At 42.2% G+C, this 25,938-nt stretch overlaps 1 protein-coding gene across 6 annotated transcripts in view; it reads left to right on the top strand.

The window, feature by feature from the left end:
- The window catches only part of LOC126995914 (probable phosphorylase b kinase regulatory subunit beta), a gene marked incomplete at its 3' end in the record, with an annotated part of 186,756 nt that overhangs the window by 23,682 nt on the left and 137,136 nt on the right, over nt 1–25,938 (top strand). For all 6 annotated transcript variants that reach the window (XM_050855809.1, XM_050855812.1, XM_050855811.1 and 3 more), the window contains 4 exon segments: nt 2,971–3,178; nt 7,269–7,465; nt 8,446–8,605; nt 23,916–24,002. In XM_050855809.1, coding sequence (XP_050711766.1) covers nt 2,971–3,178; nt 7,269–7,465; nt 8,446–8,605; nt 23,916–24,002 — 652 coding nt within the window.

Raw genomic sequence — 25,938 nt, 5'->3', positions numbered from 1 at the left:
CAGTAACCACGCTGCCACGGTACTCAGCAATAGGGGTGGGCATTTACCGGTACCAGTACCGGTACTAACAGTACTAGCTATACGGTACGGTACCGGTACTAGACTGCTTGGTACCGGTACCAATACTAGCCAGTTGCTCATGGTGTTCCTCATTTCTTCCTCACATGAATGAGGCTGAGACTGAGTGCCTGAGTGGATATCTCGGTGATATGGATATTCTCTCTCTCTCTCTCTCTCTCTCTCTCTCTCTCTCTCTCTCTCTCTCTCTCTCTCTCTCTCTCCACTGAATGAAGTGAATATTTATTTTTTGATAGAAACCTACCTCTTGTTTGATTTACATTGGTTTTTATTTATGCGACCTCTTCAAGGACACAATACTCGCGTAAATCAAGAGTTTCCTGTACCATTTTTTTTTGTTTTGTCGAGATTTTACAATACATCTTGATTCTACAATCACTGCTGAGTCTGATGGTGTCAACCAAATCTGGCTATCTCGTATATGAGGTGAGCTTTGACATATAACATAGAAACATGTCTCACTCGAGCATGCAAGATATGGTCTGACACGAGTGTCTGCGAGAGAGCGATGCAGCCAATCAGCTGCATCCTTACCAATCTGCCTAGGCGCCAGGAATCTAGCTTAAGTAAACCTGGTATAGTGAGTTTGAAGCACATATGAGGCCGTGCGAGCGAAAACGTACAAAGCGCCATCTGGCCAAAAATGCGATTTTGTGGTATAACACTATTTTGACCCTTCCTTTATAAGCGAGGAATGTCGGTTTGTACAAAACTGCAGTGGAAATAGGCCTGGGAGTCCTTCAAAATAACCCTACATTATCACCTACGCAGTTGAAAGTGAGATAAGAAAGCAGTAGCGAGAGAAAATGTACAGAGCGCCACTAGCATAACAGCAAAAGTGCAAGCTTTACCGTATATCGCGTAGTGCAAACTCTTAGCATTTATTGTTTATTAGTATATTTTACGTTTTGTAACTTCCTTCATGTTCCGGATTATTATGAATATCATGAACTGTGTATGACATATTAAAAAGTTAATTAATATTGCACATCATGGATGTTTTTGAAAAACCTACTTTTTCGGACCTATATATTTATTTATTTTTATAACTGAGTACATGCCAATATTCTACATACCTTAACCTTCATTTTGGTCTTTGATTGAAGTGTCCACCTTAAAAACCAATGAAGTTATGATAATTTAAACATTGCAAAACTTTAAACGCGATTTCCCGCATTTAAAAAAATGGCGCTTTGTACGTTTTTGCTCGCACGGCCTCATATAATAACAACATTGGTTAGACTAAGGCTAGAGTATGCAGTGGTTGTTTGGTCACCATACAGGAAAAAGGATGTAAGGAAACTCGAAAGGATCCAAAGGATTGCAACTAAGATGGTACCAGAACTATCAAACCTATTATATGATACTAGATTGGAGGAACTGGTCTCTCTTTCAAGCTTTGCAAAGTTCAGAAGGCTGAGGATTAATGGTTCCTGGTGCCATAGAGATGAGTCATGGATTTGGTATAGCAATACTGGCAGTGTGGCAATGGAGATTGATCACATCCTCATTAGTACTCATTGAGAGTATCCATCAGAACTGTAGGGTTTTTTGAAGTGCTGAGTTCTTTGTGACCGACTAGACTTGTTACAAAACAGGATACGCATCAGATCCAAGAAAATCTCAAGATGCAACCTTTCGGGGTTCCATCTTGAGAAACTGAGGAACCAGGAGTGTGCTAAGGACTATGCAATGGCAGTCTGAAATCGGTGTGCGGTTCTGTGCATGCACAATCAGGATGGGATGCTTTACAACATGGGGATGACAGAAGTCGCCACAACAGGCCTGCTTGCTCATCAAGACAGTTTTGTTTTTCGAAAATTGCAATATATGCTATTTCCCATAAATTTACCCATGAAGGCCATTTATTGGCTCAGGAGCACAACACCAGTCTTCACAGCACAGTTCTCTAATGAGGTTTGGGTAAACACTTCTGTTTTCCCGTCTCTGAAGCCATAATCCTGCCCACAACAGCTTCTTCCTTTCATTTTACAGCAGCAACAAGTCCATAACTTGGATAATGGCAGCACAAGCTGTGACAGCCCTTAATTTAGCAGATAACGCCATGTTGATACAGAGCGACTGCTTTCTTTATTTATTTTTATTTTTTTTTATTTTTTATTTTTTTACGTTGATTGCCTATTGCGGCGGTAGGCATCTTCCCGGTGGGGCCTGATGGTCGGCCCAAGGCTATTAGCATATGACCTTGGCCGTGTGTGATGCTCACTTGGAAAAGTTGGAGTTGCCTGTTGCCCCTACTGCCAACATGGTTGGAGGAAAAAGGCCCTGTGTAACACCAGCTTACAGACAGCCAACGACACGCTCCTGGTTGGGTGTACGGGTGACCACAGTTGCCCGTAGCCCTAACAGTTGGAGGAAAACGGCCAGTGTGACACTGCCTTAAGGCAGCGAGGCTTCCGATTCGGTGAGTACCGTCAATGACGTCATCGGGCTCACAGCAAATCACAAGCATGTTTTCAGAACTGTCATCCAATTGTACGGCAGCCGCCTTCAACTGCGGCTTCAAAACAACCTGTTCGCTCTTCTCAATTTCTTCCTTTTTCCAAGATCAATATTTTGAGATAACAAGGGAGTAAGTGGGATAAAAAAGGCAGCTTCTCCACAGGTCGGAATAAATAAGTGCTTTTTCAGTGTTTTCAATACCCCGAATTTTGTGATCCTTGAGTTTAGCGTTATAACTTCGGAATGAAGCTAGCGTGAAACTCAGGAGGGTACTGTAGATAGATTAGAATTCAAGTGAAAATAGTTTGTTGGTACCCACCATGGGTCCAATAATTTCAGTCACTTTCCCTCATAAAGACTATAATTTTTAACAAATATGATTTTTTTCATGTGTTAAAATAGACTGAAGTAGTCCTTGTAACCCAACAGACGAATTGATGATGACCGAGGGAAAGCTTATGAGCTGGGTCAGTCCTGTGTCAAGTGTATGCGTGGGATCTTGACCTGCTGGATGCGGCAATGCAAGGAGGTGGAGTGCTTCAAGAAAGGGCAACAGCCTAAGTTTGCCCTCCATGCCAAGTTCCATCTGCTCACAGGAGAGGAAGTGATCTCCAGTGATGAGTATGGCCACCTGCAGGTAAGAAAGTAAGATGTGGTTTCTCTTGGTGTCATGGGGTACTCTTGTTTGTGAGATATTGCGGTGACAATGTGAGCAAGTTGCTTAACCTGGTAGCAGCAAGAAAAATGAGAAAAAATCATCACTCACACAAACCATTTTATAATATATATCAAAGCATTTGTGATCAGTTTATGTATCATCTATTTGGGGTGGTTTAAATCATGGCACAAATTTGCCCTCTCATTGCTACACGGTAAAGCCACAAATTTGGCCCGTCGCTGCTACCGGGTTAAAGATATTATCATTGCCATTTGCACCATTACCATGACTATTAATATCATTGTAATCATCGGCAATACTATCATCATTTATCATTACCATCATAACTGATATCATCATAATCTATTGATAGTTTGATAATCTGGTGTCCAATGCTTTGGAAATCCTGCTGGTTCAAAATTTTCAGCCAAGGGTCAATTTTAGTTGTTTTGGGTAACAGTGATAAAAATTGGTGGGGGTAAAATCAAACAATACTGAAAACTAGACGAAAGTGGTGCACCGAAATGTCAAATTCTGCATGCACACAGACACACGAGTCACTCAGTTCACAGCGTGTTTACCCAGCTGACTGTTTGTTGCACTGTTGACTCCTGAATTTGCTTGTTTGTTATTTTATTATTCCACCATAATGGCTATTACAGGTTGAGAATCCCTTATCCAAAATTCCTGGGACCAATAGTGTTGCGGATTTCGGATTTTTTCGGATTTCAAAATATTTTTATTTGAATCTAAATAAAATGAAAACTGATGATGTAATTACAGCAGTTATGCCCATGCCCCACACTCCCATATAATCCTTCCATGCCCGTGCACACATGGATATATTGGCGAACTTTGGAAATATGCATAAGGCTGGAAAACAAGGAAAACGTGGTCAAAATTCACCCCCTACCCACTCCACCCGCCCGCCCACCACCACCCAGCTTTTCCCCTTCAATAAAACACCCCTAACAAGCAATAAAACACACCTTAAAACATGTAATAAAATGATCCACACTCCACTCCTTTCGCTGTCGCACCCATACCAAACCGCTCATACACGCTTTCATTACTTTCGCCATCCCATCCTGACACACCACATGCACCTCTTTTATCTGATGCATATGACAGAGTTGGCAGGATAATACTGTTCCTTATTCTCCTTTTTTCCTCCATGCTCACACTTCTTCCTCTCATAACTCTCTCTCCAATGCACCCAGCATCTGTTTGCCCTTCACTGCTCTTTCCCTCACCTCACCTTCCATACTGCCATGCTTACATAAAACAGTCCCATAATATTTAAACTCGGTCACCTCCTCCATTCTCTCCTCCCCTAACCTTATCCTACACTTTGTTGTACCCTCTGCTCTAACTCTGTACGGCTTTGCAAAATCAACGACCTGTTCTCATGTCCTCTCAGATACCATAACCTTACTCTTTCCAGCATTCACTCTCAGCTTTCTCCTCTCACACAACTTGTCAAATTCATCCACTATCCTCTGCGGTTCCCCCTCATTCTCTGCCAACAACACTGTATCAACCGCAAACAGGCCCGCAACCAATGACTCCTCTGTACCTCTCACTTTCAGCCTTGGACCAAGCTCCCCCACTGATTTTCATTTCTCTCATACAACCATATATGTACACTTTAAAAAGCCATGGTGACATCACACACACTCGTCTCACACCCACACCAACACCAAAACTCTCACTCAACTCAATTTTCACATGTACAGAGGCACTTGCATCCTTATAGAAGGACCAGATTCCCTCCAGCAAACGCCCTCCCACAACATATATCCTTAGAACATCCCGCAACCCCTTCCTATCAACCCTGTCATATGCCTTCTCCAGGTCCATGAATGCAGCAAACAGATTCCTATCCTTCTCTATGTTCTTTTCAACTAGCATTTTGAGTGCAAATATTTGGTCTACACAACCCCTTCCTTTCCTAAAACCCCCTTGTTCATCGCTTACTCTTTTCTCAGTTAGGATGGGAAGGGGGCCTGCATGGGGACTCGTCCGGAATGACCCCTAGACTTGGCGTCGTAGGGTGGGCAAGGCCATTGCTGGGCACGATAACAGACAACCTTATTTCCGATAACCGATAACTGACAATGGAAAACTTTATCGGTGATAACCGATATTTGTTACCTGGAGACGCAAATATAGGCGATAACCAATAACTGATACCGGATATAAATCCACAATTCCGATACTAGCTAGTGATAAGTCCGATAGGCGAAAACGATACTATATTGATATTTCAATTTTTTATTTATTTTTTTTTATTTTTTTTTACATCTTCGCCTGTGGTGCTGGTAGGCTTGTTTTTGGAGGGGCCTGATGGTATGGTCCAGCCCGTTGTGGTGCAGGCCAGTGTTTATAGTGGCGCCATCTTGCATTGGCTCATGCTACCCTCCCGGAGCTCATCTTTAATCCCAGAATCTAGAGTCTGGGTTGATAGGTGGTCTTCTGGACAGCATGTGGGTAGTTTTAATCCACTCGGCGGCGGCTAAAAATTCCCAGCTTGGTGGCACCGGGCGGGGATTGAACTTGCGTCGTCTGGAACGCGGCGCCGTCACGCTGTTGACTCAGCCACCGCCTCCTGAATTCAAATTTTCATTATCTGTATTTTAGAAAACTTACAAAACCTGAAAATCACACGTTGACACGTACATATGGACGGTAATATTAGAAACGTCTGAACCGGTGTTGTGTTATTTGGCGTCCCCACCGTCAAATACAAACACTGTTCTCTCATGAACTGCGCATGCTCAGACCAGCAAGCATAGACCTGTACAGTCTCACAAAGCTTATTAACCATAATTAAGAGTTGCTGGAAGGCTGAATCAGACATACAGTACCACTACCACCATCCTCGCTGTTTCTAGAATGACACTCTGTACGAGTTGTATTTATATGTACAGAGTGTCGTTATAGAAACAGCAAGGATTTTGGTAGTGTATGTCTGATTCAGCCTTCCAGCAACTCTTAATGTGTTAAAAAGCTTTGTGAGACTGTACAGTGAACAGGGCTACACTTACTGGTCTGAACATGCACAGTTCACGAGAGACCAGTGTTTGTAAACAAAAGCGCCAGCTTTTGACAATGGGACACCAAATAACACAACATCGGGTGCCTTCAATACCATGGCATGCTCACAAATGAATATGGCATATCAAATTTGAGGCAGTGAATAATAATTTTTTGGGCAAAGTTAAAAGATTTTTCTCTTTGATATATTGATTTTTGAGTCTAACGTAAAAAAATAAGCTAGTGTTTTAACGTTGATGCTCTTACGTATGAAATCTCTTCACCGAGGATATTTCATACCCCGAAGTTTTTTCATACAACACCGGGCGCCTGGGCCACGCATGCGCAGTAGGGAGGAGACAACGTTTTTTTTTCCGAGAGGCAGAAAAAAAGTAGCGATTATCGCTAGTTTGGTTACCAAAGTAACGAAGATACCGATATATATTTAAATAAGTAGCGGATGGCCGATAACCCAATTTTGTTATCAGCGATAAAGTATCGCGATAACTTATCACGATAACGCACAGCTATGGGCAAGGCAATGTGCCTCCCGTCGTATGCCCCCATTGATTGAGTGATTGATTGTATGGCAGAATACCTCCTTGAAAATATTTAATTAGTAGGAAGGAAGAAAGATGGAAGAAAGGAGGCTATTCCAGAGTTTGCCAGTGAATGTGTGAAAGACTAAAGATACTGATTTGTTTTTGCAAGCTCTTGCATTGCTGAACATTTTGTGTAGGTTACCTGTGCATCTGGTGGTATGGGAGAAGGCTCTGGTGATGATGAAGGGTCTGTCTTGAAGCTGTCTCATTTACTGGGAAAAAAAAGCTGAAGACCATCATATAAGATTGGAAAGGGTAAAGGCAAGTTTGAGTGGGCACGTCAGTGAGGGTTTTGATGTCAAACGAGATTGGAGTGGTGATGGTTGGCATCTGATCTCTGCACAAAATATTGATACTTTACAGTCTAATCTTGGTGCTCCACTGACCTGCAGGAAGAAAATTTCTAAAACTAAGGCTTTCTTGTTTTTCAGATTGACATTGTGTCCTTGTACCTGCTGTTCCTTGTGCAGATGATCACCTCAGGCCTGCAGATCATTTACACTATGGACGAGGTCACCTTTGTGCAAAACCTTGTGTACTATGTTGAGCGTGCCTACCGCACCCCAGACTTTGGCATGTGGGAACGTGGTAGCAAGTACAACAATGGTACCCCAGAGCTGCATGCCAGGTATGAGGGAGTATGGAGATAAGTTGATTATTTAGTTAAGTATCAGGAAGGCAGGTTGTCTAATTATTTGAAAATGCTTATATTTTTTGTGTTCTACATTATTATGTATGAGTTGTATGGTTGTCAGTATCTTTTCATACTCAAATTGTAAAATTGGTTACAATATTTTTTTTCTTCACCAATAACACCACTACGCTTTTCCTGATGGAGCCTGTTGGTTGTCCCCAATCTGATTTTGGTGGATCTGGTCCTTCAGACAATCATTATTGTATTCGTTATATCATCCCTCAGTTTTGTGGCAAGTCCCCCCCTTCTCTGTTTCAGCTTACATCTGCTTTAAATTTGTGGTTGTTAATATTGTTTAAACCCAGCCTATGTGGTGGAAGTGAGTACTATACATTAATGCCCTTTATGGTTTGTACTAACCCCCAAGCCTTCCACTTGACTGAAATGCCAACTAGGGTAAGGGTTGCAAGATATCTGATTGATCTCCTCCCCCCATTTTTTTACATTTCTGCCTATGGTGCCGGTGGACTTTCTTGGTGGGGCCTGATGATCAGCCCCAGCCTGTTGTGGCACAGATGATTATAGTGGCACCATTTTGCTTGGCTTATGCTGACCCCCCGGAGCTCATCTTTGATCCTCTATTTAGAGAGGGAATCTAGAGTCTTAGGCCACTCGCCTGTGACTTAAAAATCCCAGCTATTGATGGAGGGTGGGATGCAAACCTGTGTCCCCTTGGATGTGGGTCTGCACACTAACCACTTAGCCACCACATTGAAAGTAACAGACTGGTGATCCAGAAGTTGTAGGAGTCTGGACAAGTAGTAGACCACTTGAAGAAAAGAAATTAGGGCATTGCCAGAGGAGGGTTGTGTACACCAATAAACATATATTCACTCTATTTCACCAAAAGTAACAGTTAACATTATATATTGCTTCCTCATTGATGTTGGTTCATTTTATCTTCTCGTTCACAGTTCAATTGGTATGGCCAAGGCAGCCCTAGAGGCCATCAACGGCTGTAACTTATTTGGTGAGAAAGGTGCCTCATGGTCAGTCATCTTTGTAGACATTGATGCACACAACAGAAACCGCAGCATCTTTGAGACCCTCCTGCCAAGGGAGTCCAGCTCTAAGGTAAGAGTACTACTCCTGTTATGTTGTTGCTGTGATAATAATAATAAAATACTGATAATAACAGTACAAATAATAATAATAAATGATAAAAAAATATAGGTAGTCCTCGAGTTGTGACGAGGTTTGTGACTGGCAGCCTGGTCGTAAGTTGAATTGGTTATAAGTCAAAATTTGCGTTAAAAAAATAAAATAAAACTTTATTCAAATGTCCTGCTGCAAATAGGGCAGTGCTCCTGTTCCTCCTACCCTTTCTTTCCCCTTACCCTACCCCTGTCCTCATGCACTTGCCTCACCTCAGCCATGCACTCATTTGATCCTGAAACCATTCAATATTGTGCAATGGCTACAAAATTGAACTACCAACTTTTGCCAAGGTGGTGTTGTTTTTTTTACAACAAAGGAGACAGCACAAGGGCACACAAAAAAGGAAACAATAATAAAAAAAAAGCCCGCTACTCGCTGCTCCTGAAAAAGAATCAAAAGAGGTGGCCGAAAGAGAGGTCAATTTTGGGAGGAGAGATGTCCTGATACCCTCCTCTTGAAAGAGTTCAAGTCGTAGGCAGGAGGAAATACAGATGAAGGAAGATTGTTCCAGAATTTACCAGCGTGAGGGATGAAAGAGTGAAGATGCTGGTTATCTCTTGCATAAGGGGTTTGGACAGTATAGGGATGAGCATGAGTAGAAAGTCGTGTGCAGCGGGGCCGCGGGAGGGGGGAAGGCATGCAGTTAGCAAGTTCAGAAGAGCAGTCAGTGTGGAAATATCGATAGAAGATAGAAAGAGAGGCAACATCACGACGGAATTTAAGAGGTAGAAGACTGTCAGTAGGAGGAGGAGAGCTGATGAGACGAAGAGCCTTCGACTCCACTCTGTCCACAAGAGCTGTGAGTGGAGCCCCCCCACACGTGAGATGCATACTCCATACGAGGGCGAACAAGGCCCCTGTATATGGATAGCAACTGCGCGGGGGAGAAGAACTGGCGGAGACGATACAGAACGCCCAGCCTCGAGGAAGCTGATTTAGTGAGAGAGGAGATGTGAAGTTTCCAGTTGAGATTTTGAGTTAAGGATAGACCGAGGATGTTTAGTGTTGAAGATGGTGATAGCTGAGTGTTGTCGAAGAATAGGGGATAGGTGTTTGGAAGATTGTGTTGAGTTGATTGGTGGAGAAATTGAGTTTTTGAGGCATTGAAGGACACAAGGTTCCTTCAGCCCCAATCGGAAATGATAGCAAGGTCTGAGGTTAAGCGTTCTGCAGCCTCCAGTCTGGAGTAGTGTACTTCCTGTTGTGATGGTCTTCTATTGAAAGAAGTTGAATAATGCAGAGTGGAGTCGTCGGCATATGAGTGGACAGGACAGTTTGTTATGGAAAGAAGATCATTGATGAATAACAGGAAGAGAGTGGGTGATAGGACAGAACCCTGTGGAACACCACTGTTGATAGGTTTAGGGGAAGAACAGTGACCGTCTACCACTGCAGAGATAGAACGGCCGGAAAGGAAACTAGAGATAAAGGAACAGAGAGAGGGATAGAATCCGAATGAGGGCAGTTTAGAAAGCAAAGACTTGTGCCAGACTCTATCGAAGGCTTTCAATATGTCTAGCGCAACAGAGAAAGTTTCACCGAAACGGCTAAGAGAGGATGACCAAGAGTCAGTTAAGTGAGCAAGAAGATCGCCAGTAGAATGCCCCTTGCGGAACCCATACTGGCGATCAGATAGAAGGTTAGAAGTGGAAAGGTGCTTTTGAATCTTCCGGTTAAGGATTGATTCAAAAGCTTTAGATAGACGGCGGTGGCCGAAGTGATAGCGTACTGGACCCACATTCGCTGCGTGATGGACGACGCGGGTTCGAATCCTCACGCTACCACTCGGATTTTTCGGTCACCGCCGAGTGGCTTAAAACTACCCACATGCTGTCCTGAAGACCACCCATCAACCCGGACTCAAGAGGAAGCCGTCCAAGCGAATCAAGTACGAGTTCCGGGGGGCAGCATGAGCCAATGCAAGATGGCGCCACTATAAACACTCGCCTGCGCCAGAATGGGCTGGGCCGACCATCAGGCCCCACCTGGAAGAAGCCTTGGGCCGACCATCAGGCCCCACCGGGAAGATGCCTACTGGCGCAATAGGCAATCAACGTAAAAAAAAAAAATAATCTATTGGGCGGTAGTTTGAGGGATTCGAACGGTCACCCTTCTTAGGCACAGGCTGTACAAAGGCATACTTCCAGCAGGAAGGAAAGGTAGATGTTGATAGGCAGAGATGAAAGAGTTTGACAAGGCAGTTAGTCAACACGGAAGCACAGTTTTTAAGGACAATAGGAGGCACTCCATCAGGTCCATAAGCCTTCTGAGAGTTGAGGCCAGAGAGGGCATAGAAAACATCATTTGGAAGAATCTTAATAACAGGCATAAAGGAGTCAGAGGGGGGATGAGTAGGAGGAATATGCCCAGAATCGTCCAGGGTGGAGTTCTTACAGAAAATTTGAGCGAAGAGTTCAGCCTTAGAGACAGATGAGACGGCAGTGCTGCCGTCAGGGTTAAGGAGAGGAGGGAAAGAGGAAGAAGTGAAATTGGAGGAGATATTTTTGGCTAGATGCCAGAAGTCACGGGAAGAATTAGATGAAGCAAGGTGTTGACATTTTCTATTGATAAAAGAAGTTTTGGTAAGTTGGAGAATAGATTTGGCTCGATTCTGGGCTGAAATGTAAAGGTCATAGTTAGCGGGAGTTCAAAGGCTCTGGAACCTTTTGTGAGCTGCCTCTCTATCCTTAATAGCACGAGAACAAGCATGATTAAACCAAGGCTTTTTAGCATGAGGAGTAGTGAAAGAATGTGGAATGTATGCCTCCATTCCAGAGACAATCACCACTGAGATGTGCTGGGCACACACAGAGGGGTCTCTCTCTTGGAAGCAGTAATCATTCCACGGGAAATCGGAAAAGTACATTCTCAGGTCGTTCCACCGAGCTGAAGCAAAATGGCGGAAGCATCGCCTCTTCGGTGGGTCCAGAGGATATACAGGAGCGATAGGACAGGAAACAGAATAAAGGTTATGATCGGAGGAGCCCAATGGAGAGAACAGTTTGACAGAGTAAGCAGAAGGATTAGAGGTAAGGAAGAGGTCTAGAATGTTGGGCCTGTCTCCAAGACAGTCGGGAATATGTGTAGGGTGCTGAACCAACTGCTCTAGGTCGTTGAGGAGAGTAAAGTTTTAGGCTTGTTCACCAGGCTGGTCAGTGAAAGAGGATGAAAGCCAAAGCTGGTGGTGAACATTGAAATCTCCCAAGATGGAGATTTCAGCGAAGGGAGAGTGAGTCAAGATGTGCTCCACTTTAGAATTCAAATAGTCAAAGAATTTTACATAGTTAGTAGAGTTAGGTGAGAGATAAACAGCACAGATGTATTTAGTAATAGAATGACAATGAAGTCTTAGCCAGATGGTGGAAAATTCAGAAGAGTCAAGGTCGTGGACACGAGAGCAAGTGATGTCAAGACGTGAGGCGCAACATCCAGCTTTGGATTGAAATTTAGGATAGAGATAGTAGGAGGGAACAGAGTAGAGGTTGCTGTCAGTAGCCTCAGAAACCTGTGTTTCGGTGAGGAAGAGAAGGTGAGGTTTAGAGGAGGAGAGATGGTGTTCCACAGAATGAAAATTAGAATGAAGACCACGAATGTTGCAGAAATTGATAAGGAGGAGGTTCGAGGAGTTATCAGGACACCTCTCAAGTCAGCAGTCAGAAGGGGAGTCCTCCCTTGGGGAATTTATGGTCTCCCCCCTAGGCGGGGACTCCAAGGCAGTGTTGTTTTTCGCCATTTTGAATTTTGAATTTTGGGAAAAGGTGTGTTGTGTGAATGTAGTGTGGTGTAGAAAGAGAGAGGAACTGTCTTTAGAGAGCATGCTGAACTGATCTCTGGTGTTGATGAGACAAAAGGGAAACGGTTAATGAGGACATAGGAAGGGTCTTTGAAGGGCTTCAGCACCCTCCTCGCTTCCCATATATCCTCACCGGGAGTAGCTCACGCCCGTTTGGTAGGTGTCTTCCTACCTCCTCCTGCCAAACCTGGTTGGTAGCTGCCAATCCTGGTGGTAGCCAAACGCCCACCAGGTCATTAAGCAAGGAGTTGTGTTGGTGTTGGGGGTCGGCAATGTTTGTAAACAAAGGACATATTGCAGTTATATGAGTAGCCAATGCCACCTGTCGGTAATTTTTGTATATAATTACCTCTCGTTAAGTCATTAATGTCTGTAGGGAGAAATTATGTGCTATTTGGGTAATATGCACTTTGGGTAATAATAATCTAATTTACGACAGTAAATCATGTGGAAATTTACGCAATAACAGCATTTCTGGCTGATGGGGCATAAAGTGATGTCGTGTTGAAGCTTTGAAGCTTCACTGTAACTCACGTCACGTATACTTGAGGCACAAAGTCTAGCTCTCGGATTTTAGCCACCGACCCATCAACACCTGCTCCCTGAAAATTTACTATCTCTTCATCCCATCCGAAAATTTACCATCTCTCCATCCCATCCGAAAATTTACCATCTCTCCATCCTATCTGAAAATTTACTATCTCCATCCCACAACCGTTATGTTTATAATATTTATTGTAAATATGTAAATAAGTACAACGCATAATGTAGCGTGGTTACATTGTCCATGGCCTACAAGATCCTACTGGAGCTCAACCGACCGAACCTCCATCTCCACTACGCTCCGCTCACTCCATGAACCACCATTGAGCTAAATACTTTGTATTAACCCTCTGAGTACCGATGACGATACGGTATCGTCACCACTGGATGTTACCGCCAGTACGGGTGACGATACCACATCGTCACTGAGTTACCCTTACACTCGGTCTTATTTCGCGAAAAGTTTTGGTTCCCCGAAGACCAGCCGGGTATCACGTGATAGCTAGAGAGTTGGGCTAGCCTCTCCCAGGTTCTCGTGATCCTATGGGATACGCCACATAGTGAAAACAAAGGAAAAGTTCAGGACAGCTTACCACCCTCTGCCAAAAACAAAATGTTGCTTCCCATACGGGTGACGATACCGTATCGTCATTTTATAATTTTCAAAACCGGTCTTATTTCTCGAAATATAATTGTTCCATGATGCACTGAGTGTAAAAAGTGTGGAACTACAAAACCGCGCTGAAACGGAGTGGCGGGCACAGCCGCATGAACTCGCTCTCGGCTGGACGGGTGGGGCGGGGCTGCGGGTGAGATGAAGGGGGTACACTTCTAAGCTACGGAAAGGGGAATGACAACATTTTTTATGGTTTTGGGATATATTCGAGTGTTTTGAAAGAAAAAAAAAATTTTTGCACATAGTGCGGTATGGGGTGTACTAGTTTTCTCGCCATAGCGCGGTACTCAGAGGGTTAACCCCCTGTGTGGGTTTCCGGACAATTAAGGGGCATGCCTATGGGTCTCCTCCTGCGCATATGGTATGTCCAATAGCTTTGAAATTGTAGTATGTTGTTTGTTGATGTAAAGAAATGATATTCTGCGAATTTCATCAAAATCAGGTGAAGTTTAGGAGACTCAAACAAAGCGTGTTTTTCATTTTTTTGTTTCACAGGGTTTATTTTTCAGTTAATCGCTTTGAAAAAAAATACCATAGAAACTTTGTTTACCTATCTACATTTTGTTGGAAGTGAATTTTTGATTTTTTGTTCTGTCTTCGAAGAAAAAAAATTACAATTTTTTGTCACTTATTATTTTCTCCACTGTGTCCCGTTTTCTTTTGACATTTTTGAAAATCCATTTCCAACAAAAAATCGCCCTTTAGTTGTAGTTTAAAATGCTACCTAACAAAAGTCATTCAGACGTTGTACCGATTTTGTGAAATTATTTGAAAGTTAAAAAGATACTTTTCGAGATATCGGCTCCTAAAGATTTTTTTTACATTTCTCCCTGTCTTACCATTTGTATTTATCTGATTGGTATGAAATTCTCACATATAACTGTATATACCTTGTTGACTTACCTCAGAATGATAAGGCATCTGGTCCCCCTTTCTAAGAAAGTATTACTCACTTGCAGGTGAGTGTGTCAGAAGGCGCCACCTTCCTCATTGTGGCCAGATTTTATCTAGAATCCTCTTGGTGGCTCCCCTGCTGAGAGCGACGCGGGAGAGGGATGACACATGACGAAATTTAAGAAGAAAAAAATTATTCTAATGCAAGTTTTACGTAAATACAAGCATTGAATGATACCGCATGTGTTTGCGCATGAGTCATGCTGTGACGCAGCAGTGCGGGACATTTAAAAATGACTTCCAGGGGGAGGCACGCTCACCACCACAGGAAGAAGTTTGTGAGCAGCACAGCGCCCACACCGACACTGATTCCCTCACAGGCGGGCTGGTGCCCGCTTTGCATATAATATTGTATATGTTTATTTTATTTTATTTTTTTATTTTTTTATCATGTAATGTATGCGATTTATGTGCAATAAATCTTTAACGAACTAAGTCTTTTCCCAAAGTCTTCATCAACTCTCTTCTTACTTTCTTTCATTGCTTGTTTTAATTTCATTTTGCATTCTCTATATTTCTTTTTCCTTTCCCTTTTTACTTGTTCAGCCACATTTATTTCTTGAGTTTTCTTAAAAAGTTCCCTTTTCTCCTTTACTACCCTTCTTATCTCTTCTGTCCACCATGAATTTCCTTTTCTTTTTCCATCTCACAACTTTCATCCCTTACACTTTTTTTGTTGTAGTTACCATTATTTCTTGAAATGTTCCAAAACCTTTTTCAATATTTGTAGTATCTTTTACACTTTCCCATTTTTCACTTAAGGCCTCTGCCATTTCACGGTTATACTCATCTTTTATTTCTTTTTCCTGTAACTTTTCTATCTTCAGTATTTCCTTTTTTACTTCACCTTTCTTTTCAAACACCCACTTTTCTTTCAGCTTTAACTTTGCCAGCACTGCAAGATGGTCCGATCCATCGAACATTCCTCTTACTACCTTCGCGTCACAAATTTCTTTTCTAAGACATCATACAGGTTATCTACGGTTTATAGAGTGAAGAAACATCCACTACTGTGGCACTACACAACCCTACGATCAGTGTAAGGGTGCTCCTTGAAACCCTCGGCCCTACGAGCAAATATGGTGGTCCAAAAATCGTAAAGACAGCTCCAAGATCTTTCGAATATACCCCTTAGGCAAGTTACGAGAGGGTTACGATAATCTTAGCGCTACGATGGTCGTAGTGGCCGCTGCGAGCGTTTGAACATCCGGCCCCAGGAGATTTCTAGCGCGCACACACACACACAGGTGCCAATTATGACTTATTTTTTATATCATTCATTGTCATTCATAAAAATAACTGCTTAGGTATCTAAGTTGTATTTTACTACTGTAAGATCCTCTAAAAATCATAATTTTGTACGCTAACTGCATTTACTCACAAAATAGCCGCTATCTCGAAAGTGCATTTTTTTGTACTTTGGAGAATAATAACTTCATTAGTTGTGAAGATAATAAAAAACTCAAACATCTGCTGAAAGATGAGTGGATGGTAAAAAAATTGTCCGTCAGTTTTTTATAAACAAAAAAACACTGCTGATATGATTTATTGAAGGTAAAAAAGTGGTAGAATTATGGGACACATCAAATGGTGATTTGGGTATTTTTTTGCGCAGGAACAGTGAGACATATTAAAAATCTGAACGGACAATTTTTAACTAGTGGTGCCATGAGTAAAACTACCCAATATCATACATATTGAGTGAGCATGCTGGCCCTCAATAATGTTTTAGCTCTGCTTTTATTACAAGTAATAAATTTCATTTGTAATTTCTTTTCGTACAGAAGCACGAAAACTATTATGCTAATACATGCAGATCTTATTGCATTTACCTAAGTCTTCAAAGAAAAAAAAACTTAGAAAAATTGAAATAAAATTAATGTACCCTCCACTAATACTAGGCGGCGCCTCCCATTAATGGATAAAAGAGCCCAAGATCGTATGCTTAACACGCTGTGTGCCTGCCCGCCGCCATAGATACACGGCGCTGGCACCCTGGGGGTTAACCATCAACGACAAGGTACCTGGCACACTGGTGACTAGGGGTGGGCAGGTACCGGTACTAACGGTACCAGCTAAACGGTACGGTACCGGTACCAGATTGCTCGGTACCGGTACCAGTTGCTCGGATTTATTTATTTGATTTATTGATAATTCTTCATGTCCGATTTTTTTTTTTAGGTTGCTACTAAATATTGTTATTGTTATTAGACTATGATCGAGTACATCCATAATAACTATACATGCTATTTTTTTATCGAAAAAATAAATATTCACTTCATTCAGAGAGAGAGAAAGAGAGAGAGAGAGAGAGATCACCACTCAGTGAGTGGATATCTCGATGATATAGTACTGACTACTCGATCATAGTCTAATAACAATAAAATATTTATTAGCAAAAAGAAAAGAATCGGACATGAATATCCAGTAACTCAATAAATAAATAAAATAATAAAATAATGGAAGCAGGGCTGTGATGGAAGCGGAAAGCAGGACAAAATGGTGGGAACTTGGGAGGCGGTCAGCGGGGCAGTGACTCAGCGTCTACACACAGGGCCCATGATCACATGGGTTCGGCGAAGCGCGTCACTAAGATCCTGCGTGCCGCTAGTACGGCACTGCTTGTGCAGTGCTGGTGATCATTAAGCTTCCCAAGTGATCATGAGGCCTGTGTGACGCTGAGTCACTGCCCGGCAACCTCATCCCCTAAGTTCCCACCATTTTGTCGCTTCCCGCTTTCCATTATTGAGTTACTGGATATTCTTATTCTTATGTCGATTTTTTTCTTTTAGGTTGCTAATAGATATTGTTATTGTTATTAGACTATGATCGAGTACATCCATAATAACTATACAATATACATGCTATTTTTTTATCGAAAAAATAAATATTCACTTCATTCAGAGAGAGAGAGAGAGAGATTTACATAGAAAATCAGACCACACAGACCCCATGGTCCAGACTAGGTGGTCTGTCCTTAAACCTAAGTGATTTTACATTAATCAGAAGACTCCTAAACGTTGCATTTCTACTCTAGTTGATATTAAGTTGATTTACATAGACATAGATTTACATAGAAAATCAGACCACATAGACCCCATGGTCCAGACTTGGTGGTCTGTCCTTAAACCTAAGTGATTTTACATTAATCAGAAGACTCCAAAACGTTGCACTTCTACTCTAGTTGATATTAAGTTGAAGGAAGTGACAGTCGAGCTTATTTTTGAAGGAGTCAATCGTGTTACACTGGACCACTGATGGTGGAAGCTTATTCCATTCTCGCACTACAACGTTGGTGAAGAAAAATTTTGTGCAGTCTGAATTTACTTGTCTACATCTGAGTTTTACGCCATTGTTCCTCGTGCGCAGACTGTCATCGATCATAAACAATGTTGATCTGTCTACATTCGTGAAACCATTAAGTATTTTAAAACATTCGATCAGTTTTCCTCGGAGGCGACGTTTCTCAAGAGAGAACATGTTAAGGGTAGAAAGCCTTTCTTCGTAGGATTTGTTGCGCAAGGAGAGAGAGATAGAGTTTTCTTTACAGGAAATTTATTTGGGAATTTCATCAGAAGTCATTAAGAAAAAAAAAACTCCTTCGGGTACTAACAGTACTTGAGTTTTCGGTACCGGTACTACCGGTACTTAAATTAACGGCACTTGCCCATCCCTACTGGTGACTGGTGCGCTGCGGCGGTGCTGTGTGTTGTTTCGTCCACGCCGCATCTCGGCTCCCACGTGTGGCGAGTCTTCTTCTTGTGACCTGTACGGTTTTATCGCTTCACATGTCCTCCTCCTCTCTCCTGCTTATTTACACTTTCCTCTTATGTTGCATCATACTATTCATTATTTAAATCGATCAAAATTTGTACCTTCGGCGTACACCATGCAGGGGTAATTTTTTGGCATTTTCTGAGTGAAAAAAAAGCGTGTCATGCTGCAAAATATGGTATATTTCATTCTGATGACATCTGGGGACTATTGTGTGAAATGGAGGTGTTTTGGGTGTTGGTTTCATGCCAGTAACAATAACCCCTAGGCCTACCAAAATCTAACCATCGGCGTATAAGATGCAGGGTGATTTTTTTAATCTTCTTTTTTGAAAAAAAGTGTCTTGTATGGCAGGAAATACGGTAACTCTCAAATTCAGAGTGCTGGTCTTGAACCCATACTATGCAAGGTGAAGGCAAAGAATGGCCTAAATCTGTTGTGTATACTATAGTTGGTTTATCCGAGTCTGAAGTGTGCATTATCGTGCAACGGCAACCTCCAGCCACATGATTTTGTTGATAATGTATGCCAGCCTACGCATAGTAAACAGTTGTCACTGTCAATAACGTACAGGCAGAAATAGCAAATTCCGCCAATTGCCCTGTATCAACATGGCGTCGTCTGCTAAAGTAAGGGCTCTCGCGGCTTGTGCTGCTATTATACCCCCGTCACACAGGAATGGTGACCCTTGAACGACCCGTGAGCGACCAAAAAATTTGCAAGGTCGCCACTGGTCACCGGAAGGTCTCTCTGAGGTCTTCTTGATTGTTCAAGGGGCGTTAGGAGGTTGCCGTGGTCGGCATGGTCACCGTCGGTTTTTTAACAGGGTCAAAACAGTCGCTGTGTGCTCGCTGAGGAAGCAGGTCACTGAAAGGGCGCTCGATTGTCTCGCAAGGGTCTCTCAACCAGCGCCAAGGTCGCCCAATGGTCGCTCAGAGGTCGCAAATGATCGCCGGTGGAATTGTGGGCAATCTATGAGCGACCATTAGGCACCCTTTGAGTGACCAATACCGCGCATGAAAGACCACGGCGGCGGCAATTCAGCAACCATTGCACCACCTATGCGACGCCCAAAGGTCGCCGGAACAGTCACACAAAAACAAGTTTTTCAGAATTTTGGCGATCTCATTGCGACCTGGCCATTTTTTTTGTCTTTTTTTTTTTTTGTCACTGAAAGGTCGTACAAACGTCGCTCGCCTGTGTGACGGGGGCCTTACCCAAGTTATGGACTTGTTGCTGCAGTTAAATGGAAGGAAGAAACAGTTGTGGCTGTGGCATGTCTGTGGTTCCTCCGTGCTAATTCTCATTGTCACCACTGCGTGTGCGCGGCCAACCCACCCATCTTGACTCAACCACATAAACACATGGATCGAATAACAACACACACACACACACACAAGCCAGACTCATTATGAACCATTGCAGATGTTTCTGACAAACAGAAACGACTTCACCATTTCTCGAGTATGTAAGAACGTATTTGGTGAGTGGCTCACATGAACCAAACCTAGCTTTTGGCAAGAAGAGAGCTCTCTTCTTGCCATTGGGCATGTTTGGTTTGTATGAACCAATCACCAAATAAGTTCTAACACTCTAGGAAATGGCGAAGCCATTTTTGTTTGTGAGAAACATCTGCCATGGTTCATGATGAATCTGGTGTATGCGTAGGTGTGTCTTTGTTGTCATTCGATCCACGTGTTTATGTGGTTGGAGTCTAGATGGGTGGGTTGGCCGCGCACGCTCAATGGTGACAATGAGAACTGGCATGGAGGAACCACAGACACGCCACACCCACAACAGCTTCTTCCTTTCGAATAACTGCAGCAACAAGTCCATAACTTGGGTAATGGCAACACAAGCCGCGAGAGCCCTTACTTTAGCAGACGACGCCATGTTGATACAGGGCAAGTGCTTTGTTTACGTTGTGGATGTGGAGACGGGCAAGCGACCTTGGCCGTGTGTGACGCACACCTGGAAAAGTTGGAGTTGCCTGTTGTCCAAGCTGCTGCCAACACGGTGGGAAGAATAGGGCCCAGTGTAACACCAGCTTACGGACAACTGACAACTCGGTCCCGGATAGGCGCACGGGCGTTGCCAGTAGCCACAAACAACGGTTAGAGGAAAACGGCCAGTGTGACCCCGCCTTAATGAGCTACACACAATGAGGCATGAGGCCGTGTCGGAGGGATTTTCAAACACAGACCGACGGCCATCCGGCCGCCTCATAAGGCCACACCGGACGAAATACACACACACACACACGGACTGAAGGCCTTTAGTCCCACCCACTTTGAGCCGGCCGGACGAGTCAGGCCGGATCTTGTGTGCCCGCCATAAGGCAGCGAGGCCGCTGACAGGGTGAGCGCCGGCGATGACGTCATCGGACTCAGCGAATCACAATCGTGTTTTCAGAGCTCAGCCAATTGTAAGGCTTCATCTGTGGCTTTAAAATGACCCGTTCTCTCTTCCTGTTTTCTTCCTTTTCCCAAGGTATGTATTTTGAGATAACAAGGAGGTAAAGGAGGAAAAAAGTGAGCTCCGGGGGACAGCATGAGCCAATTATAATGGCGCCACTATAAAAAGTTGCCTGCGCCATGACGGGCTCGGGGCCGACCATCAGGCCCAGATGGATAGTCTACCGGCGCCATAGCCCACATGTAAGAAAAAAAAAAAAAAAAAAAAAATGGTTGGGACAGATAAGTGCTTTTTCAGTGTTTTCAATACCTCGAGTTTCACGATCCACGAGTTTAGCGCTATACCTTCGGTACGAAGCGGATGTGAAACTCGAGAGGGTACTGTATATTCATCTAGTATATATGGTGGTGTAATAAAACTTCTAATAATAATAATAAAAAAGTTATGACAGCTGAAAATATTGCGCATTTTCTCGTGGCCGTGACGCGTCGCGTGGAAGCACCTCTCTCTCTCTCTCTCTCTCTCTCTCTCTCTCTCTCTCTCTCTCTCTCTCTCTCTCTCTCTCTCTCTCTCTCTCTCTCTATCCCTCCCTCCTCTCAATGTCACTACCATAGCAGTCATCAGAGTCACTGTCACTTTGAATCACCCGTGCTCTACTTCCGCCCGGAGCAAAGGAACTGCTTGACGTGTCACGAGACATGCCAGATGTATTCCGAACAAAAGTGGAAAATGATCTGTTGCCTTCGGTAAGGAGCGCGCTGAGACGAATGAGTGTGTGTATGGATGCCAGATGCCTCCACCATTCTTTTGAGTCAAGAACTGGCGGTATATTTGAAACGTAGGGAGCGTAGTGTGATGATTATATATATGATCCCCGTACGGGTAGGGTGTGTGGTAGCACACTTTTTTTTCGCCGTAATCTAAGGGTTAAGGGGAAGGGTAGGAGGTGCAGGAACACTCCTCTATTCACAGCAGGACATTCGAATATTTTTTTTTTATGTAAATTTCAACTTTCAACTAATTCTACTTATGACCAGTCTGTCAGTCCTAAACCTTCTTGTAACCTGAGGACTACCTGTATTGAATTTTTTGCTCAACAACTACTGGCTGTATCTGAATGAAACTTGTGGTTTGGTCTTTTTATAGCCCCAAATAAAGCTCTTAAAATCAGCAGCTAAGATCTGCTGGTAAATTAGATTTTAGGAGGGCAGTGGTCTTGTAAGTAAGTAGGGATATGTCGTATGGTTGTCATCTCTTAAAAAGATCATTTAGCTTGGATGTTCAATGACTGATTAAGCAGAAAGCAAAAACTTGTTCATAGCCTGAGGTTGTGAATGTTCATCAAAATTTTTTCACTGCAACCCAGTTTGTTTTCATTAATTTCATTAATTTGCCAAGCTCTTGAGAGCTGGGTTGGATCAAATACTGATTTTTTATAAGTCAAATACAAATACAAATACTTTTGTTCGGAATTCCAAAAATACAAATACAGATACAAATACTTTTGTTCGGGATTCCAAAAATACAAATACAAATACAAATACTTTTATTCCTGAATCTAAAAATACAAGTACAAATACAAATACTTCTATTCCTGAATCTAAAAATACAAATAAAAATACAAATACTCCTATTCCAGATTTCAAAGATACAAATAAAAATACTCCTGAAATTATGCAAAAAAATATAAAGATACTTTTTTCACAAGTTTACACTTCACATATCATAATTGCACTTTATCATCATTAATGCCCGGAAGGTTTCTGGGCCGAGTTTTGCTCACTGTGTAAAAATTGCCGGCCTTACTAAACACCCTCCCAGATGGTGCTGATGTTGCACAGCATCCTAGAATATTCTTGGCAAAGTGCTTCAAAATTTTGAAGCTTTTTGCATCACGCCAGTACCTCAGTGGATTGACATCAAAAGGCAAAACACCTTCTTGGTACAGTTCAAGTTCTGCCTTCACCACTGTAGTGTCATTTGTTGATGCACTTGCCATCATTTGCCCAGCTGGAGGCATGTAGGCAAAAAGACGAGGTCGTGTTGCACTCATGCCAGCCGAAAAGACGAAAGGCTCACTCTCGAAATGTTTTCTTCTTCAAGGTTGACTGAGTTGACTCGGAAATAATTAGGTCCACAATCTTGGAAACCTTTTCGTTTTGCATTTTCTTACATGGCATCCATGCCAGCTTAAACCTGGGGCCCATGACAGCTGCGGCAATGACATCAGTCCTCTCAAGAAATGGATGCAACCTCTTTTTGATAGGTGACTGTAGTGCATTTGCCAAGTTAAAGCAGTAGATCGGTTTACTGTCTCTCTCGTTGTCTTCACTCACATCTCATCCCCTATGCCTCCCATTTCCGTGACGTCACACATTTTTGTGGGTGGATCCTTCTTCCGAGCCACCCATTCCTCAGTAACTCCCTAGATTCTCTCCTACTAATCCTCTATGTGACCTGAGCTTAATTTCCTCCTTACTCCCCACCCTTAATTTTTTTCCTCCTCCGCCTTCAACCTTAATGTTCTCCTTACTCCGCTTTCCCCGTGATCTGACGTTAATCCTTTCCTCCTTCGCCTTCAACCTTAATCTGTTTCCTCCTCCGCCTTAACGCGGCTTAACATTACTTCTTTTTCTATTTCCTTAACAGTAATTATCCTCATCAAATGGTTTTGACTCAAAATATAAATACAAATACAAAATACTTTTTTTTCTGGGTGCCAAAATACAAATACAAATACAAAATACTTTTTTTCTGGGTACCAAAATACAAATACAAATACAAAATACTTTTTTCTCTGGATGTCAAAATACAAATACAAATGCATTAAAATTGTATTTAAATACAATTTAAATACAAATACAATTGTATTAGATCCACCACTGCTTGAGAGTACTACAAAGTGTGGTGTTCTCGCCACATGGTATTTAGTTATCTTTTATGAAAAATGCTGACATATTGAGTAGTCTATTGTGACCCAGCACTTTAGTGCAACCTGGCCACTAAGGAACACTGTCTTGGGTGACCATTTGCCTTAACTGTGGATGATGTTTCTTTTATTTCTTCACCAGAATGTGGATGCCAGTCTTCTGTGTGCCATCTCCTTCCCAGCATTTGCCACTCATGACCAGATGCTGTATTCCAAGACACACTCACAGGTCAGTCATTCAATCTGCATGCTAAATACAGGGTTTTGGTGAGGGGTCCTTCTTATTGACAGTTGTAAATAAAACAGAGGCTCAGTTAAAAGAAGTGAGGAAAAATTTTCATAGGTTAATGAAACTGATTGTAACAAAATTAATAGCACTGCAGGTGTGTGAATGCATCAATTACTATTAAAGCATTGAAAAGTAGAAGTTGTGTCCCCTGCTTTCAGAAGCTTAGCCCTGCATTAGTACCCTGGGGTTTTGGAACATCGTTAGTACTCTGGGGTGTTTGAACACCCCTCCCCTAAGAAATAATGTATCATTGATACTATTTCCAATATATGCATATATTCGATTTCAAACATTACTTCAGTCACTAACGAATAGCTTAATATCATTATGGCTAATATTGGAGAATATTTGTGTAAAGGAATTGGTCAAACACACACACTCAAACAAAAAATTGGACTCTAATGATCATTTCTTAGATACAGTGTCGTTTCCATTTCCTCAGTATTATCGTCAAGAACATGATCTAAATAATTTTCATTTAGAGTTTCATTACTAAAATCCTAAAGAAATCAGTCAGATTTGCTTATTAGTAAAAGTAGTTTTACTGGTGCTTAGCTAAAAAAAAAAAAAAAAAAAAAAATTATACTGTAAAACCCCGATTATCTGAAATGGAAGGGGGGAAGCCTCTTTCGGATAAGCCGATTTTTCGGATAATCCGGATTTATGGCCGCCATTTTGATCGCCGCGACTGCCCAGTGTGAAGTGTGTGACGCGACTGCCGCCGACTGACGATGTAAACAATGAAACCAAACAAACACACGCTACGCTAAACAAAGTAGTACGCTTAAAACATGTGATGTAAATGTTTTATTGTATGTTTGTCTGTGTGTCTCCTTGTCTGGACCAGTGTATGTTAATACTTGTGAGCGTTGCAGATCTGAATTGTGAATGTTGCAGAGTGCGATTGTGAATGGTTGTGCAAGCTTGTAAGTGTGACCTTGATGCATCGTGCAGGTGGAGACACAGTATGATGACTCATATTATCGCGCAACTCGTATGTTGGAAGGGGAATGTGGCATGGAGTGGAGAGGGGAGTCGTGTTTGTGTCGTTGTCTTGAGAGTACGGTGTGAGAGTAGTCGTGCAGTAGTTTGTTCGTTAAGCGCACCTACGTCCTTGCTGGGCGAAGGTGCGGACGTGGTGTTGTTGAGAGTTTGTTTAATGTTTTTGTCTAATACATTGATCTATTCGTTACAAGCTATTTGACATACGTATTAGAAAGCATATTCATTTTAACTGTTCTTATCAATTTTAAATGTGTTAATATAGTACATATGTAGTTACTTTTATTTATTTTTGATGTTTTATAACGTTTTAGTATAGAAAAAAAAAAAAATTTTAATTGCATTATCCAGATCAATTTCGGATAATCCGGTTTTTCGGATAATCCGCTTTCGGATAATCGGGGTTTTACTGTATATATATATATATATATATATATATATATATATATATATATATATATATATATATATATATATATATATATATATATATATATATATATATATATATATGCTTCCTACACCAAAAAAACAAAAAAAGTGTCACCAAAAATAAGATGTGTATACTTATCTGATAAACTAATAAACATGACATTGCAGAAAAAAGCATAATATATTTACTCCATACCCACTGACATAATAAGGTAACTCTAAACCACATATGATAATCTTGCTGCAACAGCATCACCAGTACTTATCACTTGAATCCGTCACCTGATACAGAATCTTGGCATTACATGCAACTTACAATCAGCTTGCTGTGGTCACTGCACACGTTTCCCACAACGTCAGTTTATTAGCACCGTGGGGTGACAAGACACTCCAAAGGAAACAAATGTGTCTTCATTTCAAAGGACCTGGCACAGGACTGTGA

This window comes from Eriocheir sinensis, chromosome 9 (assembly GCF_024679095.1).
Source record: "Eriocheir sinensis breed Jianghai 21 chromosome 9, ASM2467909v1, whole genome shotgun sequence".
NCBI lineage: Eukaryota > Metazoa > Arthropoda > Malacostraca > Decapoda > Varunidae > Eriocheir > Eriocheir sinensis.
This window is presented reverse-complemented; position numbering and strand designations above follow the sequence as displayed.